This window comes from Erinaceus europaeus, chromosome 18 (assembly GCF_950295315.1).
Source record: "Erinaceus europaeus chromosome 18, mEriEur2.1, whole genome shotgun sequence".
NCBI lineage: Eukaryota > Metazoa > Chordata > Mammalia > Eulipotyphla > Erinaceidae > Erinaceus > Erinaceus europaeus.
This window is the reverse complement of record NC_080179.1, coordinates 19,596,787-19,617,270: the sequence shown is the minus strand read 5'-3', so window position 1 is coordinate 19,617,270 and position 20,484 is coordinate 19,596,787. Positions and strand designations below refer to the sequence as shown.

Sequence of the window (20,484 nt, the reverse complement as noted above, 5' to 3'; positions counted from 1 at the left end):
CCTCTCTGTCTTCCCCATCTCTCTCCATTTCTCTCTGTCCTGTCCAACAACGACAACATCGTTAACAACAACTATAAAACAACAAGGGCAACAAAAGGGAATAAATAAATATTTAAAAAGAAAAAGCCATGGGAGTCAGGCGGTAGCGCAGCAGGTTAAGCGCAGGTGGCACAAAGCTCAACAACCAGAGTAAGGATCCCAGTTCGAGCCCCGGGTTTTTTTTTTTTTTTTTTTTTTTACATATATAGATAGATATATGAAAACCAGATGCAAGTGAATACTTGGTTTAACCTGTTAGCAGTGATTACCTATAATCAGGGGGTGATGAAGGGAGAAGCAGAAGATTCTTTCACATCCTACTGTTGATGCTATAGTTTATGAATCTATGCTTATGTATATGTTCGTCTGAACACACGTATATTAGCATATCAATGGGATGCTTGGGTGCTTTTAACAGGCGGTAATAGCAACAACAACAAAAAAAGGATTTCTAGTCATTCTGTTTCAGTGAGAAGATCCCAGTAACTTGTTTTCAGAGCTAATTCTCCTGCCCCTGAAGGGCTCTGAGATAGCTCATGATTACTGCACAGGGCTGTCAGCCATGGGCTGATAAGTGCTGTGTAGGACATAAAGTGACTTGGTCCATCTCCAGACCTGCCCCTTAAAAAATATTTGCATACATTCTTATATCTCAATTCACTGGCAACAGCAATGATGTTTTCCCAAGCACTTTGCTAAGTAAATAAACTCAAATGGTGCATACCACATCACAACCACAGTGCCGTACAGATGCCCCTGCCAAGAAGCAAGTTTAGATCCAGATTAGGAATCACACCCTTGGGGAGTGGCTTTTGAAAGAATCTGTATTTTGATACATAAGGAAGAAACCAGTCTCCACAGAATTGGAAGGTAAAGTCCTTTTTTTTCTTTTTCTTCTTCCCTCCCCTCATTCCACCATAGAGCCTCCAAATCAAACTCTTTTCTATAAAAGTGGGAGATAGAGAGAGAAGCCTGGTCATGAGTTAACTGTACTCTGTAATGAATCAATGTTAAGAGCACTATCAGTATATTTATGAAGGAAACTCCAACTCCATGCATACGTTTCGGTGTTTTATTGTTGACTGGAATCATAGCCATATGAAGGAAATTGCCAAACCAGCCTTCACGCTTCTGAAAAGCAGTCCCCTGTCTTGCTGTGGCACAGGAAGGCAAAACTGAGCCACTAATGCTGGAGACGCTCCTGTTTCCATATGCGCACTAACAAGAGATAGAGAAACTGCCTAGAAAATGCCCTTTGACTGAGGAACAGAGGATTTACACACGCATTAAATACAAATGGAAACACATCAGCTCACACAAGTCATTAACTGATCCGCTGGCATATCTTTCCCCCCAAAGAATCTCATATTCCGTGGTGTGTCAGCACTGGGTTTCATTATGCCTCTTATCAGCAAATACCATTGAATTCCAGAATGGAAAACAAGCTAGGAATTAAATACATCCAGTATTGATGCTTTATTTCCATAAGTCACCAATAAGAGAATGAATTTAATTGTAATACATTTATTTTTATGTGATTCTTAATAAAACACTTTCAAAACATTCTGTACATTTCAAGCCACTCAGAACTGCATTACATTCTATAAATGCGATATGTTGGGACGAGGTGCCAAGATGTCTCTGTACAAAGATGTACAATATGTACAGTCACTGTAAGTGCAAGCTGTGCAGAGCAGTCTAGAACACTAATTCATGCCAAGGCTTAGAAAACATTTCAACACAAAGACTAAGGCTTGAAACTGCATTGTGTTTCTCTCCCTAGGCAAATGATTACTTTATAAACAAATATATGTATATGTCATACAGAAAGAATAATTTGATTCCTCAGCTCAGTCAGTACCATGCAGCTGAGTGGATACATTACAGCGCTGTTCTCTTAACCTCTCCAGGGTGCCATTTGCCAGATTCAATAGCCGTTGGTCTCATCACTGAGCTGTCGCTGCTACCTTTGGTTGAACCACACCATCACTAGGCTTAAATTTGGGGAGATAAAGGCCAAACTTGTTTTCAATGCCAGCAAAAGTGGCTGTGGCGAGTCTGTATCCGCCAATGTGATCCGGATTGGCAGGAGGAAGGTCTGCGATGCGCGACTTGGGTGTCGGTTCTGAGCCGGAGGGTTTGCTGTTGGTAGGGAGACAGTGGTGATTAGCGTGCTCGAGGCCAATGAGGGTGGCATATAGCTGACCACTTCAGTCTGAACCACGTGACACAGAGAGTGTCCATTTCCTTGTCTAGGCCATATTAGCCAAGATTTCTAGCTGCCTTGGAAATAATATATATAATAATAATATGCCTCAATTCCAATGCATATATATATATATATATATATATATATATATATATATATATATGCATGTGTGTGTAGAGCTTTCCAGATAAAAAAGGATCATGAGAAAAATCAAATATTAACACTCCAGGGGCCAGTTGGTGGCACACCTGGTTGAAAGCACATGTTACAGTGCTCAAAGACCCAGGTTCAAACCCCGTCCCCACCTGCAGGGGGAAAGCTTCACGAGTGGTGAAGCAGTGCTACAGGTGTCTCTCTGTCTCTCTCCCTCTCTGCCTCCTCCCCCCTTCTCTCAATTTCTGGCTGTCTCTATCCAATACATTAAGGTAATAATTAAAAAGATATTAACTCTCCTTGGGAAATAGGATTGTGGATGGGTTTCTCTCTTATACTTTTCTAAATTTTCTGCACTAGCAGAATTTATAACAAGTTTACATTTTTCTTTTGATACTACCTAATCAGTTCATTTTAAAAAAGTGTCACAAAGATTATTATAAAATTATTAGAGTAGCAGATTATATTCTTACTTTTACAAAATGTAAAAGCAGAGACTCTCATGCCTGAGGCCCAAAGTCCCAGGTTCAATCCCCCACACCACCATAAGCCAGAGAGCTAAGCAGAGTTCTAGGGGAAAAAAAAAAAAATAAGGAGGAGGAGGATGCCTGGATTTGTTAGACTGCTTATTCTTACTTTGTTGCTTCTTGCTTCCTTCCTTGAACTCTGAGCAAAAGAAAGGTGTTCAAAGGTTTGTGGCTCACCCAACAGAGTGCACACTTGGCTCCATATAAGGACCCTGGCCACCATATAGGAACACCTGAACAGGGGAAGCTTTGCAAACGGTAAAACAGTGCTGTGGTACCTCTCCTTTCTCTGTCTCTTCCTCTCTGTCTCTTATCCTCTATCTTAAAAAAAAAAAAATAGTACACTGGGAGCAGAGGAATTTTGTAGACATGGAGCCCCAGCAATAATTTTTGTACGTGGCAAATTTTTTGCATGTGGCAAAAGTAAAATAAAGGTTTATAAAGCAAAGATTCACGCTTGGTGTTTGGCCTCCTGCTAAAAGGCAGCTTTAGGTGGAACCTCCCCCGTGCAGAAAACTCAACAGTAATTCTTTGCTCTGCAGCACGACCCTTAAGGCTTTATTTCCAGGACGCCCAGTTCCTCATCTTGCTCTCATCAGTGACTGTTTACACGAGCCTAACATCTCTCTTTTTTAGTCTCTCTCTCTCTCTCTCTTTTTTTTTTTTTTGCAGTACATTAGCTTTAAGAACATCTCCACCTATCTAATAATATAGTGAACAGTAACATTTGGGTTTGACTAAATCTCTGAAAGAATGGTCACAGAAGTATACTGACACAAATCTACATTATGTCTGGTGAAAAGGTTGTATAATAAAATCCACATAAAGACCCAACCCCTGTGCTTGAAGCCAATAAATACATTTGGAAATGTGGCCTTGTAGGCGGACTCCCTTAACAATGAAGCGTCTCACTCCTACTATTCGCTTCAAATACACTAGCTCTGTCAGAGTTCCTAAAGTGCCTTTGTTGGCTACGACAAGGCTTGTTTTGATTTTGATACTTTCTCTGGCAAAGAGCTGAACAGGAGTGACTTACAGGCCTCCAAAATCAATGTAAAACCACCGCTGGAGAAGTTCATAGGTGACCAGTGTAACGCCGAACTGGGGGGAGGAGCGAAATACTCGAGCTGGAAAAAGAGTGAAGGCACTTAGCACCAGGATGACTGTGGCAAAGACTATCAGTGCCTAACATAACAGGGGCAGGGCTCAAACGCCAGCCGCCCTTCCAGATGTCTCCGGCACCTACCTGCAGTCCCTTTCCAGAATGCCGAGGGCCCTTCTTCCCGGAGTATCTTCCTGAAACAGTCAATGACGCCACTGTACGTTGTCTGGCCGGCACGGGCAGCGACCTGCAGCCTTGTCTTGATGACATCAGCAGGGGTCACCAGAGAAGCAGCGGGCACACCTTCCAGGAGAAAGACACACTGAATTTATCCGAAGTGTCTTATAAAGATAGAAATGCAGGGGCTAGGCTGTGGCGCAACCAGATATGCCCATGTAGTTCTAAGCGCAAGGTCCAGCACAAAGATCCAAGTTCGAGCTCCGGCTCCCCACCTGCATGGGCAACGCTTCACAATGGTGAAGTAGGTCTGCAGATGTCTAGCTTTCTCTCTCCCTGTCTCCCTTCCCCTCTCAATTTCTCTGTTCTCCCCCCCTAATAAAATGGGGAAAATGGCCGCCAGGAGCACTGGATTTGTAGTGCAGGCACCAAGCTCCAGAGATAACCAAAAGAAAAAAAAGACAGAAATGCCACTCGCATCTAGCATTGAATAATACAATCAGCAACTCCAACTGTTTTTAAAGCAAAGCTCCTCCTCCTTTCTCCTCCCTCCCCCTCTTCTTCCCCCTCCCCCTCCCTCCTCCCCCTCTGCTTCCCCCTCCCCTCCCCTCCCCCTCTTCCCCTCCGCTTCCCCCTCCTCCCCTCCGCTTCCCCCTCCCCCTCCTCTTCCCCCTCCCCCTCCTCTTTTGCCTCCAGGGTTATTGCTGGGGCTCAGTGCCTGCACCATGAGTCCACTGCTCCTGGAGGCCTCCCCCCCCTTTGTTGCCCTTGTTGTTGTAGTCTTGTTGTAGTTATTATTGTTGCTGTTGATGTCGTTCGTTGTTGGATAGGACAGAGAGAAATGTAGAGAGGAGGGGAAGACAGAGAGGGGGAGAGAAAGATAGACACCTGCAGACCTGCTCCACCGCCTGTGAAGCGACTCCCCTGCAGGTGGGGAGCCGAGGGCTCGAACCGCGACCCTTACGCCAGTCCTTGCGCTCTGCGCCACACCACGTGAGCTTAACCCGCTGCGCCACCACCCGACCCCCAAAGCAAAGCTTCTTAAAGAGATGCCTGCGCACTAATGGGAAAAAGATAAGAAAGCCTCTAAGCTGCTTCAGTGTGACCAGGGCAAAATTCCTTTGTTGCTCTCTGAATTGGCGGAATCATTCTATACTGCATGATCCCAAAGGGGTGTGTGTGTGTATGTTACTCTTTAGATTTCAATTATTTTACCACCGTTTGTGTGTGTGTGTGTGTGTGTGTACATGATCCCAAAGGGTGTGTGTGTGTGTGTATGTGTGTGTGTGTTACTCTTTAGATTTCAATTATTTTACCACCGTTTTGTGTGTGTGTACATGATCCCAAAGGGGTGTGTGTGTTTATGTTACTCTTTAGATTTCAATTATTTTACCACCGTTTTGTGTGTGTGTGTACATGATCCCAAAGGGGTGTGTGTGTGTATGTGTGTGTGTTACTCTTTAGGTTTCAATTATTTTACCACCATTTTTTTTTTTGTGTGTGTGCTACTCTTTAGGTTTCAATTATTTTACCACCATTTTTTTCTTAAATAAGATACTAGTATTTTCTTTTTTTTTTATTTAGTTGATTCGTTTTATTTATTTATTTTCTTTTTTGCCTACAAGGTTATTGCTGGGGCTCAGTGCCTCCACTACAAATGTATTGCTCCCAGAGGCCATTTTCCCCCCCATTTTTGTTGCTGTTGCCATTCCTGTGTTGGACAGGACAGAGAGAAATCAAGAGAGAAGGGGAAGACAGAGTGGGGGAAAGAAAGACATCTGCAGACCTGCTTCACCACCTGTGAAGCGAACCCCCTGCAGGTATGGAGCAGGGGCTCGAACTGGAATCCTTACGCCAGTCCATGTACTTCGCGCCATGTGCGCTTAGCCCGGTGCGCTACAGCCCCAAGATAACAGTATTTTCATGTATAGTAAGAAGTGAGACCACTGTCAATTGAATGAGTGACTAAGTGCATCTGACCCTAAACTCTGTTGTTTTTGTAGCACTTACCAACTTATTGTGCACGGTGAATAGCAATGCTCACATTCACTCATCGGGTGGAGGGTCTAACTTCAGAGTTAACTGTGATGCCTTTCAGGCATGCTTGCATGACAGAAGGCATTACCACAGGAGCAGAGGCCAGGCAAGCAGTTAAGGAACAACAGGGGAACTGATCATGAAAGGCCTTATCATCCATGCCCTGAGCCCCACCTCCCTGGGGTCATGTTGAGGTGGATCAGCAGCAGGACACACAGACTGATTGCACAGCCACACCTTTTTACTTATAAAACAAAACGGAACAAAGGAGCAGCATAACTTCCCCCAGGGGGAAGAAATTCAATTTGGCCTGAAGATCACTGAATCATTGCTAGGCAGATGGAACTGGCAAACTTGTGGGGGGCTCTGTAAGAGAATGACACAAATACCTCCCCCTCCACATGGCTCTGCACCTTATTCAGATAAATTGCCTGCCTCTGGAATGCTCTGGATTCTGAATATTCTCAGTGCCTGTCAGCAAACCTTTACCTGTTAAAATCGGGGGTGGGAATCATCTCTAACATCAAATGTCTACGGATAAGAAGCCGGTGCTGGGAGTCGGGCAGTAGCGTAGTGGGTTAAGTGCACGTGGTGCAAAGCGCAAGGACAGGCTTAAGGATCCCGGTTCGATCCCTGGCTCCCCACCTGCAGGGGAGTTGCTTCACAAGCGGTGAAGCAGATCTGCAGATGTCTTTCTCTCCCTCTCTTTCTCCCCCCCCTCCATTTCTCTCTGTCCTATCCAACAACAACATCAGTCACTACAACAATAAAACAAGGGCAACAAAAGTAAATAAATATTAAAAAAAAAAAAAAGCTGGTGCTGATATTTCCTTGGGAATACATACTGGTTCCAGAAGGCTCTGGAAAGATGCCTATCCACTACTGGACTGTCCTTTGACTGTTTTTTTTTTTCCATCTGTTTCTCTTTTTTGCAACTGATTGAAAATGAATACAGGGAAATTTTGTTGGTCCCTATTTAAAACTAGGTGAGTGCCACAAAAGAGCTGGACCAGCACTTCATGCCAAGACAGAGCAGGTTATTACTGGCTTTCAAATGTAGAGTTGACTGAAGATGCAAACACCAGAGGACAAGGGATCTTGTCCTAGCTGGATCTTGACCAAGTAAGAGCTCTAAGCTCCTGGGAGTTAAAAAAAAAAAAGTCATTGCTTAGTCATTCTTTTTTTTTTCTTTTTTTTTTTTTAATTTTTTTAAATTTATTTTATTTATTTATTCCCTTTGTTGCCCTTGTTGTTTTATTGTTGTAGTTATTATTGTTGTTGTCATTGTTGTTGGATAGGACAGAGAGAAATGGAGAGAGGAGGGGAAGACAGAGAGGAGGAGAGAAAGACAGACACCTGCAGACCTGCTTCACCGCCTGTGAAGCGACTCCCCTGCAGGTGGGGAGCCAGGGCTTGAACTGGGATCCTTATGCGGTCCTTGTGCTTTGCGCCACCTGCGCTTAACCCGCTGTGCTACAGCCCGACTCCCGCTTAGTCATTCTTAATCATGGCAAGACCTTCCCTGTCGGCACAACCACCTGACCCACCCCCATACTCTCAGAGCCTAGAGATTCTGCCACATAATCCACATAGGCTTCCGGAAGTGCTCAGGCTGTCCTGCTGTGTTTCTCTGGAATATCAGAGCATGAGCCCAGTGAAGGCTGCACAGCGCCTTGATCCCAGTCAGTCAGAACCACCCTGGGCAGCAGGCTCAGGTTCCCCTTCTCTGCTTCTTCCCCTGACCTGGAGCGGACGCATGCCATTTTACTTCCTCTGTTATTTCACATGCTGATATAACCAAGAACGCTTAATCCTCCCTGTCTACCCCAAGTCAGCCCCTTCACAACTTAGGAGAAGGGAATGGGCCAGGTGGTGGTGCACCTGGTTAAGTGCTTATGTTACAGTGCACAAGGAACCAGGTTCAAGCTCCCTGGTTACCATCTGCAGGGTGGGGGGGGGGGGGACGCTTCACGAGTGGTGAAGCAAGTCTGAGAGTGTCTCTCTCTCTCTGTCTCTCCTCTCCTCTCCCCTCTCAATTTATCTCTGTTCTATCAAAGAAAGTTAAAAAAAGAAAAAAAAAAAAAAAAACTTAGGAGAAGGGCAAGACCATGAGGACAGAAGGAAGCATCTTAACACCTGCCCATGTTTGTTAGGCTGTTCTTCATATGAAATTTCTTCTGTGCCTACTTTGGTATTTTATACTAGATGAAGGTTTCCGTGTATTCCATGGCACTTACTGAGCTCCTATGATTACTATGTTGGCCACGTAGGGAAGACAAGGAAGGACAGAATGAAATCCCTGCCCTTAAAGAGCTCCCAGCCTGGTACAGAGGATAAAACTTAAGCAAATAGCCACTAACAAGAAAAGTATTACGGGGGTAGAGAAGAAATACCAGTTGAGTTCAGGGAGGTTTGCTGAGGGAGCCCTGCTCACTTTGGTATAATGAGGAAGACTGTGGACGGAAGAGTTTCCTGAACACTTTTGAGTTCAATCACGTAGACTCCAACATACAGAATGTCTACGCATGCTAGACCCATGTATGAACATGCAGCACAACATAGCCACCGACTTAAAGGAGAACTTTTCCATCTTACCACTTAGCTTGACTGCATCCAAGGTTTTGAGGGGCACAGGGGGCTAAGAATCACGTTAATGATGAAAGCCCAATTTAGATGGGCAGATCTAATTTGGCTCGGAGTTGCTAAGCTGCATTAAGCTGTTTATCCACATTATGCAAATGTAATTAACTCTCATCAGAATTACAGCACATCCCACAAAGGAGAAAAAGTTATCACATTTAAACTAAGTCAGATACAAATAATACCCCTTCCAGAAACAAAGGGGGAGGAGCATATAGAAATCCTATACTTCTTAAAGAGGAGGGGTGGGGGTGGGGTAGGGAAAAGAATTCTTTTTTTTTGTGGGAAAAAAAAAAAAGATAGTTACCTGCCAGGGCTCCAGCTGCAAGGAGATTTAAACCTCCCACACGTCCATTTTCATCGGCCAGCAGTAGTTTGCAATGTGCATAAACAGGAAAGTAGATTGCAGAGAAGGGAATGTCTCGGAGGAAGCAGGCTTTGGCACCCTGTCACACAATGAGGAAATAGCGTAAGACACTCACACAACACAGGCAGAATGCGGAGGCCCAAGAGAAACCCAGCGTCACAAGGCTCAGGCATCCCTCAGGCAGGGGTAGGACTGATGTAGAAGGGAAATGGAGAAAATTAGTGGGGTGTAGAAAAATAAACATAGGTCAAAGTTTGAGAGAGGCTAGTGAATTCTTGAGTCACAGCTAGTTAACTGGCTAGCAGTGTTATTTAAACTGCTAAGAGTTGGGCATTGACAGTACAGATCCAGCCTTCAGGTTTGTTTGTTTACAGCTCACTTTACTGAGGAAGTATTGATGTACAGAATTGCTGTTGCAGGGCTAGAGTTCCACATGAGTACAACTTGCCCTCACCAAACCTCTGCCACAGGACAATGGTATCACATGCCCCCTCAAATCCCCCGTTCCCACCCTATAATTGCTGCAACAGACCACACTCCATTACAATTTCAGTCTGGATTTTCTTCTCGCTTCTTTTCTTGGGTTCCACCTTATATTCATTTTTTTCAGGTTAATTAAAATTCAGTTCTCTAACCTCCAGGCTGCTTATCCAGTTCGCTTTGGTTGGGTGCAAGGAGGAGAGTGTACTGGTGGGAACAGACCTTGGATCCCAATATTAACAGCCTGATTCTAAAGCCACCTGCAAAGGCAGCACTGCCAAACTATCATTTCAACCCAGACCAGGTTAGAAACCCTGACGGGCCATGTCAGAATCTGTAAATTGTGACAACAGAAAAGCAAAGTGTGGGGCCAGGTGGTGGCACACCTGCAAGACAGCACATGTTACAGTGCGCAAGGACCCGTGGTCGAGCCCCTGGTCCCCACCTGCAGGGGGAAAGCTTTGCGAGTGGTGAAGCAGTGTTGCAGGGGTCTCTCTATCCTCTCCCTCTCTATCTCCCCCTTCCCTCTCAATTTCTGTCTCTATCCAATAAATAAATAAAAAGAAAAAATTTTTAAAAAGTGATATTCTAGGGAAGGGGAACATGAAACCACGCAAAGGACAATACAGAGTGAATCCTCAGTAAACTGTAGTCTATTGCAGCAAATTTGGGGACTCAAGGGGGGAAGGGAGGGGCACTAGGGGAGGTGGACTCTAAGTCCCTTTGATGGAACAGGATGGCAATCTGGATGAGGGTGAAATGTAGTGACACCTACATTTATTTCTTCAGGGAATGTGAAAATGTACTCTCATAGCAGTCCTGTCAATCAGCATTCCCTGAATAAAGTGATATTAGAGTTGGGAATAAAAAAAAAAAGTCACCACCAACCACATACCTCTTCAAGTTTTAAGTCACAGAAGATCTGAGGATGGGGGGGGGAATCCCAGAGACAAGAGGACTGGAAAATGCCCAGGGACAGCATGTCCCAGTGACTGTGGTCCCAATGAATACCTTCCTCAGCATGGTTGTTCACACTATTCTACCGCCATTATCACTATTACTTATTAGTAATATGACCTAGTCAGGGGAATATTCCATCTTTGGCACTCATTTCCCTAGTGACTATGTTTAAAAAAGTCAAACTTAAACATTAAAGGGGAAGAGCAAGAACCCACTAAAGGAAGGTATCAGAGAGTAAGACTGTTAATACATTTTGCTCTCAAAGGGAATTCAGAAGAAGATGGAAATTGGGGGAGGGAATGAGTGCAAAGCTCTCTCCAACTAGGCATCATTGCTTTCCTGAGCTCCCAGGAGCCCTGTAGCTGTGTGAATCTAATCTAGAGATTTCTAATTTCTAATTTGCAGCTACAGAAGCCAATTTACACATTTCTACAGTGATGGATCTATAAATAAATCAGATGCTGTGGAAACACAGTTGCCTATAGCAGCTAAATTTATGTACCCCCCCCCACCTTATACCAGGCAAAAGAATGGAAAGAACTACTCTTCCTTGTTTAAGAAAAAATAATAGCTTCTGCTCCATTACATCTGATCTGTAATGATGGGAGTGAGTATACCTGCAGGGAAGGAATCTGTTGACTGGCATTTTGCTAAAGTACAGCACAATGGTTGTTTTTTTTTTTTCCTTGTTCTTTTTTTTTTGGGGGGGTGGTGGTGGTGTTCAAATGGAATTCATTATTGACAAATCCCACCACTTAACTTCTTAAAGAGCTGACTCTTACCCAACACTACTACTGTTTTACTGTGGTCAAATTATTAAGACAAAGAGAAGTCCCTACTGGGAAGGTAACAATAGAGATAATTCAGACTCAAAATAAACACAAGACTATTTTGAAGTCCTAAACCAGCCCAAAGAGAATACTAAAGAAACTTTTCCCCCCACACCTGCTATCAAATAAAAGGCTGTAAGCCTGATGCCAGCGGGTCTGTGGTGCCGGCCTCCCCACTGGCAGCTTCATAAAAGCCTGAAGATGACAACAGGAGAGCATGTTTGTGCATCCCACGGCCTCTAATAGAAGTGTCCTGATTTTTTTCTTTTTGTTTGATTTTCTACTCTGGAGACTACCCTGCTGGACAAGATTGTTTTTCCATTTGAGGCAGGGAGTCTGGCTGCCACATTCTTCCATATTTCTATTGAGTACATTGCAAAGTGTCTACTGAGATAACCTAAGGGAGGCTACTCACCTTATACAGACCAAAGAGCCCCAGGTCCCGCAGCACATTCAGGGCGCTGACCCTGGGTCCGGTGGTGATCTCTCCGGCAACCTGAAGGCGAATCTTCACTATCTCTAGTGGGTTTGTAAAGATAACCTGAGAGCCACCAGCCTGCAGGTAAGGGAGAAGAGATAGAAGCACGTTTCCCGGTGGCATCTTATGAGAGCCCAATCAGCAGCTCAGTCAAGAAAAAAATCCAGAAAAGCCTCTCTTTTTTCTTTAATTTTTTGTTTGTGTTTAGCATTTTTGTTATCTTTTATTTGTTTACTGGATAGAGATAGCCAGAGATTGAGACGAAGGGGGATGCAGAGAGGGAGAAAAATCGAGAGACACCTGCAGCACTGCTTCACCACTCATGAAGCTGTCCCCCTGCAGGTGGAGACCAAGGACTTGAACACAGGCTCATTATGCCATATGCGCTTAACCAGGTGCACCACCACCCAGCCCCAAAGCCTCTCTTTTCTATCATTTGAAGCTGTTCTCTTCCAAGGGAAAAAGAGTTATGTTTTTGTTTGATGCTGGAGAGAATCGCAGGGATGATGCTTCTCAGATCAGCCTTCCCCTGGGCCAAGCCAGACATATCCAAAGTAGCAGGACTAAGGAAGCCATTGGTTATTTATTTATCTGATAGGACAGAGAAATACCATAAGGGAAGGAGAGGTAGAGATAAAGACAGTTACCTGCAGCAGTATTTCACTGCTTTTTTTTTTTTTTTTTTTTTTTAACAAGAGCACTGCTCAGCTCTGGCTTATGGCAGTGTGGGGGATTGAACCTGGGACTTGAAAACCTCAGACTTGAAAGTCTCTTTGCATAACCATTATGCCATACCCCCCAACCCCCATTTCAACACTTTTGAAGCTTCCCCCATGTAGGTGGGGACTGGGGGCTTGAGCCCAGGTCCTTGCACATTGTGGCATTCGAGCTCAACCAAGTGTGCCACCACCTGGCCCGATTTTTGTCTGTTTATTTATTTATATATATATATATATATATATATATATTTTAATTATTATCTTTTTTAATTTGACAGAGGCAGCCAGAAATTGAGAGGGATAGAAAAGGATCCAGAAAGGCACCTGCAGCACTGCTTCACCACTCATAAAACTTTCACCCTGCAGAAGGGGTCAAGGGGCTCAAACCAGGATTCTTATGCATTGTAACACGTGCGCTCAACCACAGACAACACCACCCAGCCCCTTTATTTACTTATTTATTTTATAAAATGGAGAGAAATTGAAAGTGTATGGGAGATAGGGAAAGAGGTGGTCCAGGAGATGGCACAGAGGATTAAAGCATTGAACTCTCAAGCATGAGGTTCCCAAGTTCAGTCCCCGGTAGCACATGTACAGAGTGATGTCTGGTTCTTTCTCTCTTCCTATCTTTCTCATTAATAAATAAATAAATATATATTTTTTCCTCCAGGGCTATTGCTGGGGCTTGGTGCCTGCACCACGAATCCACTGCTCCTGGAGGGTATTTTTTTCCCTTTTGTTATGCTTGTTGTGGTTATTATTATTGTTGTTACTGATGTTATGATTGTTGGATAGGACAGAAAGAAATGGACAGAGGAAGGGAAGACAGAGAGGGGGAGAGAACAACAGACACCTGCCGACCTGTTTCAGCACTCATGAAGCGACTCCCCTGCAGGTAGGGAGCCGGGAACTAGAACCAGGATCTTTATGCCAGTCCTTGTGCTTCATGTCCTGTGCGCTTAACCCGCTGCACTACCCCGACCCCTAATAAATAAATATTTTCAAAAAAATAAAGAAAGGGAGAGAGAGAAAAAAAAAAGATAAACTCATTTGGAAAACAAAAGTGAAGCCAGATATTGCAGTGAAGAGGGCTAAATGAAAATAAAAAAAGATGACAGACAATTAGTAGACACCATTTCCAAGCTAGAGTTATCATGTGAATCAATAATAATGTCTTTCCTCTTGTGAAAAAGCATTCAGCTCCCACATCCACTTACTTGGATTGTAGAGGAGCAATTAACAGAGCCCTGTTCCCACAAAGAGGCCTTCACTCTAAAAGAAAAAGATCTCTTCTGGGTCACATTCTAAAATGTAATGCTGAGGAAAACTCTGAGACAGATACACAGCTACAGCCACACCAAAGGAGAGAATCCAGATATAATTTCAATATCCTTTCAAAACAAAACCAGAAATATTCTTCCAGGTAGAACTGAAAGATGGAACAAGTAGTTACCATGAATACACCACCAGTGAATCAAAGTCCTGCCCCCTCCACGCTCTAGTAGCAAGTGACAGTTATGCAGTGGGTTAAGCGCACGTGGTGCAAAGCGCAGGGACTGGTGTAAGGATCCCAGTTCGAGTCCCTGGCTCCCCACCTGCAGGGGAGTCGCTTCACAGGCGGTGAAGCAGGTCTGCAGTGTCTGTCTTTCTCTCCCTCTCTCTGTCTTCCCCTCCGCTCTCCATTTCTCTCTGTCCTATCCAATGACGACATCAATAACAACAACAATAATAAGTACAACAATAAAACAAGGGAAACAAAAAGGAATAAACAAATAAATATTAAAAATAAATAAATAAACCTTAAAAAGAGAGAGACACACAAAGGAAGGAAGAGAGTGAAAGAAAGACAGAGAAAGGGAAGGGAAGGAAAGGAGGCAGGAAGGAAGGAAGGAAGGAAGGAAGGAAGGAAAGAAGGAAGGAAAGAAGGAAGGAAGGAAGGAAGGAAGGAAGGAAGGATGGATAAAAGGAAGGAAGGAAGGAAGGATGGATAAAAGGAAGGAAGGAAGGAAGGGAGGGAGGGAGGGAGGGAGGGAGGGAAGGAGGGAAGAAAAGAGGGAGGAAGGACTTGTTACATAGCTCACACACTAAGTCCCAGTAGGGCACTGGACCATTTATCAAGCCCAACTGATATATGCCACTGTGGCAAAGCATATACCTCATTCAGGTACATTCATTTTTCAGAATTACATTATTATTTCTTTATTCTAAAACAGAAATACAAAAGATACAATGAATGGAAAGAAATCTTATTTGTTACCCGTGTGCAAAAAGAAAAAACCAGAAAAGCTTCCATGTAGTCACACATATTTTTCTTAAATGAGAGACAAGCAAAACTAATAGCAAAAGTGAGAAGAAAGTAATGTTATGTTGAGATGTCACCACTCTGATGTCCTTAGGCCTGTTCAACCTCCTGCCCTTACAAGCCTACCACAGGGGCAATGCCCACACACAGATTTGTGCCAAATCAGGTCCTGCTTACTTCCTTCTTTCATCCGTTATCTCTGATACTTGCAACTATTTGACCCAACCACAAAATGCTCAAATCTGAACAATTCACGATAGGATCTTCCCTTACAGACATTGATGAAAATCTAACTTCAAGTTAAGGTTCAGTTCTTTTAAGAGATGTTCAAAATGTGTGCTTTTAAATTAGCCAAACAGTAAGAAAAAGCATAGAATTAGTTGCCATGAGAAATGACTCAGGGGAGTTGGGCAGTAGCGCAGCGGGTTAAGCACATGTGGTGTGAAGCACAAGGACCGGCATAAGGATCTGGGCTTGAGCCCCCGGCTCCCCACCTGCAGGGGGTCTCTTCACAGGCGGTGAAGTTGGTCTGCAGGTGTCTGTCTTTCTCTCCCCCTCTCTGTCTTCCCCTCCTCTCTCCATTTCCCTCTGTTCTATCCAACAATGATGACATCAATAACAACAATAATTACAACAATAAAAAAAACAAGGGCAACAAAAGGGAAAATAAATTTAAAAAAAAGAAAGAAAGGACTCAGAAGGGTGGCCAAACAATAGCGCACTGGGTTAAGCCCACATGGCACAAAGCGCTGGCACAGGGATCCAGGTTCGAGCCCCCAGCTCCCCACCTCAGAGGGGTCACTTCAAAAGTGGTGAGGCAGGTCTGCAGGTGTCTATCTTTCTCTCCTTCTTGCTGTCTTCCCCTCCTCTCTCAGTTTCTTTCTGTTCTATCCAATAACAGCAGCAATAATAACAGCAACAACAATGGGGGAAAAAGATGGCTTCTAGGAGCAGTGGATTGTAGTGCAGGCACTGAGCCCCAGTGATAACCCTGGAGGTATACATAAATAATAAATGGGTCAGGAGAAATAAGGAGGGACCATCAACCAAGCATTCCTCTTTTATTTTATTTATATTTATATTTTGTTTTTGCCACCAGCTTTATTGCTGGGACTCTGCTCCTGCATGTGCCTCCAGGATTATCACTGGAGCTTGGTGCTAGTACTACAAACGCACTGCTCCTGGCGGTTACTTTTTTTTTTTTTTTTCCATTTTACTGGATTGAACAGAGAGAAATTGAGAGGCGAGGGAAGATAGTGAGGGAGAGAGACAGACACCTGTAGACTTGCCTCACCACTGGTGAAGCTTCTCCCTGTAGGTGAGGGGGGCCTCAAACCCAGATCCTTATGTGGGTTCTTGGTGCTTCACACTATGAGCACTTAACCAGGTGCACCGCCACCTGCCTCCCTAGCTTTTTTTTTTTCTTTTTTCCTCCCTCCCTCCTTCCCTTCCTTCCTTCCTTTATTTATTTACTGAAACCAGAGTTGTTGCTAAGGTTTGGTGGCAGCAGTACAAATCCATTGCTCCTGGCGGCCACTTTTCCTTCCTTCCTTCCTTCCTTCCTTCCTTCCTTCCTTCCTTCCTTCCTCCCTCTCTTTCTTCTTTCTTATTCTTGTTTTTAGATAGTGCAGATAGAAATTGAGATGGGAAGGGGAGATAGAAATGGAGAGGGAAAGACAGACGCCTGCAGACCTGATGCACAACTCATGAAGGGCTCAAGCCCCAGGCCTATTATTATTATTATTAGCCCGAGGCTTATTATTATTATTATTATTACTGAATAGAGACTAAGAAATTGAGGGGGAAGGAGGAGATAGAGAGATAGAGAGGGAGACAGACACCAGCATCCCTGCTTCACTACTCATGAATCTGTTCCTCTGCAGGTGGGGAGCAGGGGTTTGAACCTGGGTCCTTGTGCATTGTAATGTGAGTGCTTAATCAGGTGCGCCACCACCTGGTTCCTCAAACCTGGGTCCTTGCACCTGGTGAAGTGTGTGTTCAACTGGAGGCACCACCACTTTAGTCACAGGTTTTCCATTTTCATGGTTTCTTAACAGAACAAAAGGAATCTCAAACATTGTCCCACCTCACACAGCCTTTGTGCACTAATCTGAAAAAAAAAACTGTATGAGGGGGAGTCGGGCGGTAGCGCAATGGATTAAGTGCATGTGGCGGAAAGTGCACGGACTGGTGTAAGGATACGAGTTCAAGCCCCCGGCTCCCCACCTGCTGGAGGGGTCACTTCACAAGTAGTGAAGCAGGTCTGCAGGTGTCTTTCTCTCCTCCTCTCTGTCTTCCCCTCTTCTCTCTGTCCTATCCAACAACAACAGCAGCAATGACAATAATAATAATAACAACAACAACGATAAACAACAAGGGCAAATGGAAAAATGGAAAAAATAGCTTCCAGGAGCAGTGGATTCGTAGTGCAGGCACCAAGCCCCAGTGATAATCCTGGAGACAAAAAAAAAAAAAGAGAGAGAGAGAGAGTCACAGAAGAAATATACAAAAAAAAAAAAAAAAGCCTGTATGAGTTGAAAGCTAAATACAAACTTAATGCCTTTCCAAGTCAACTAGGCAGAAAATGTATCTAAATTTGCTGGATTGCATGTATTTTCTGAACATTTCTGCTAAGTACCTCTTTGTTAAGCTCTAACCAGAACACTTAACCTAACTGATTACATTATGAATACTTGTGAAAGGATAGAAGTTATAGTACAAAATGTATTAGTCTGCTTAACAGAGAGCTAAACATAAGCTTTCAGATGAGTTTCCTTAACCCCATGTGAACATAGCTCCTGGAGAACACATCTGCCTAGTTAATTTGGAAATACATTAAATTTTTCCCACTTATATTTATGGGTAAGTCTAAGAAGCTACATTATTTTTCTTTTTTTATATATAGTTTTCTTTTAGAAACTCACAGGTGTCATTAAAATAACTAATAGGCAAGTAACAGACCAGGAAAACTATTCATAACACCTATACCTGATGAAGGATTATAACCATGATGGATAACGAACAACTCAACAGTAAAAAGATTTACATAATCCAATACAATTTAGAAGAATTGAAAAGACTCTTGGCATACGAAACTATGGATAGCCAATAAACACATAAAAAAAAAGATATTCTTGTCTTTAGGCATCCAGGAAATGATGCTTGTGTTTCCAACAAGGAAGTTAAGAGTCAACAAAACTTCCATCTGAACAACAAAACAAAACTTCCACTGGGGGCTGGGTGGTGGCACAGCGGGTTAAGCGCATATGGTGCAGAGGGCAAGGACTGACGCAAAGCTTCCATCTGGTTTTAGAAACAGCAGCTCCATAGCTGTGAGGAGTCGTATGCATGTGTGTACATTTTAAGAGAATATACGAGAATGTTCACAACGAAAAGTAAAACTATGAATTATTATTATCTGGCTCAAGGCTAAAGGTCCTAAAAGCTAAAGTTAAGAGGCTGAGTGCTGGCGTACCTGGTTGAGTGCATGTGTTACAAGGCACAAGGGGCCAGGTTCGAGGCCCCGGTCCCCACCTACAGGGGGAAAGCTTTGCGAGTGATGAAGCAGTGCTGCCAGTGTCTCTCTGTCTCTCTCCCTCTCTATCACCCCCTTCCCTCTTAATTTCTGGCTGTCTCTATCCAATAAATAAAGATAATTAAAAAAATAAAGAAAAAAGAAAATTAAAACAAAACAAAAAAAAAAATTAAAGTTAAAGGTCAGGTCTGTAGCTCAGTGGTAGCTTATATAGACGCCTTACATGCTGCCACTATGGAAAACAGCCTAAAAATTCCTCAAAATAATCTTTTCAATTGAAATATAATTGATGTATAACATGGCTTTAATCTTTAATGCCTGCAACCAGGTTGGAGCCTAGTCCCACCGCACTGGAGGAAGCTACAGTCTGCTTCTTTTCTTTTTTATTTTTAATATTTATTTATTTATTCCCTTTTGTTGCCCCTGTTTTTTATTGTTGTAGTTGTTACTGTTGTTGTTATTGATGTTGTCATTGTTGGATAGGCCAGAGAGAAGTGGAGAGAGGAGGGGAAGACAGGGAGGGGGAGAGAAAGAGAGACACCTGCAGACCTGCTTCACTGCCTGTGAAGTGACCCCCCTGCAGGTGGGGAGCCGGGGGCTTACACTTACACCCGGATCCTTATGCAGGTCCTTGCGCTTTGCGCCATGAGCGCTTAACCCGCTGCGCTACCACCAGATTCCCGCTTTGTCTGTTTGTATTTGAAAAAATTCAGTCTGGAGCAGTGAAACTATGGTGATGACGAAAGACAGGGTTTACTGTATTCCACAGTATCTGATATCCTATAAATAAATATGTCATATACATGTGTGTCTATGTATTCATTTATTATTGGATAGAGACAGAGAGAAATTGGGGGGGGGGGAGACAGGGAGAGAGACAGAGAGATGCCAGCAGCCCTGTTTCACCACTCATGAAGCTTTCCCCTGCAGGTGGGGACCAGGGGTTTTACGCACTATAATGTGAGCACTTAACCAGGTGCACCACAGCCTGACCCCTTGTTTAAGTTTTTATTCTCTGTGGAAATGCACAGACTTTTAGAAGAAGAAGAAGATTATGCTTTCACTACCATCTACACTATACTGTCACTGAATTAAGCAGTAGAAGCTTGATATTTGCACATTTTCTTTCCTTTTTGAATGAGAGATGTAGAGCAAAAGGGAAGCAGAACACATTTGAGGCGAAGAACTGCAGGCAACATAATCATTTTGTCTAGAATCCAATCTGACTAATTTTCATGCTGTCAATTTCTAGCTAGACAATGAACCAAAGTGTCCAGAAATGACTGAGGTTTAAGGGGAGATTTCAATCAGTAAACCTTTAAGGCACTTCAGACTTGTATAAAAATGCCCAAAGTCCAAACCTAAAAACAAAGACCATGTCTAGGAAAACAAAAGATGAGATATCTGACTAAAGTTTAGCTATTTAGGTCACATGCCAGACACAGGAGCTAGTACACTTCATAGGCAAAAAAAAACCCCTCTGGATATTATTAACAAAAATAGAAATCATCAGCTATGTAAGAAATTACTTAGAATAACAGAAATAACATTAACTCAGCAAATTTCTGCTTGTGCAATGACAAAACTGAATTAAAGAAGTTCTTAGCCAAACTAACTATATGAAAAAGGTCTTTCCAGCCCAAGAAAAACAACATCTAAGTGAGGGAAGGAAGTGAAGAAGAAAAACTGTATTTTTGGTGATCTGCCTAAGCAAAGGTTTTGTTCTATTTATCCTTCATGAAAAAAATTTCAGCTGCAAAGGTGAGTTTTCTTTCTGAGAATGCACTTGGATGGACACACACACAGTCACCTCATTCATAAGAACTTGGGCTGCAATAAGATAAGGACTCAGGTATGAATCAAGACTGACAGATCTCATCCAGGAGAATGCGGGGCAGCCTCTTCCTTGGACCCTCCAGGCATCATCTC

At 43.4% G+C, this 20,484-nt stretch overlaps 1 protein-coding gene across 2 annotated transcripts in view; it reads right to left on the bottom strand.

The window, feature by feature from the left end:
* Positions 1-1,097: 1,097 nt before the first annotated feature.
* SLC25A12 (solute carrier family 25 member 12) overlaps positions 1,098-20,484 on the bottom strand; it is a 107,479-nt gene continuing 88,092 nt past the window's right edge. For both annotated transcript variants that reach the window (XM_007537799.2, XM_060177712.1), the window contains exons 14-18: positions 11,937-12,077; positions 9,192-9,330; positions 4,175-4,333; positions 3,965-4,055; positions 1,098-2,181 (exon numbers count right to left, since the gene is read on the bottom strand). In XM_007537799.2, the coding sequence (XP_007537861.1) occupies positions 1,986-2,181; positions 3,965-4,055; positions 4,175-4,333; positions 9,192-9,330; positions 11,937-12,077 (726 nt within the window). In that variant the 3' untranslated portion in view covers positions 1,098-1,985. The remainder of the gene's footprint in view (positions 2,182-3,964; positions 4,056-4,174; positions 4,334-9,191; positions 9,331-11,936; positions 12,078-20,484) is intronic.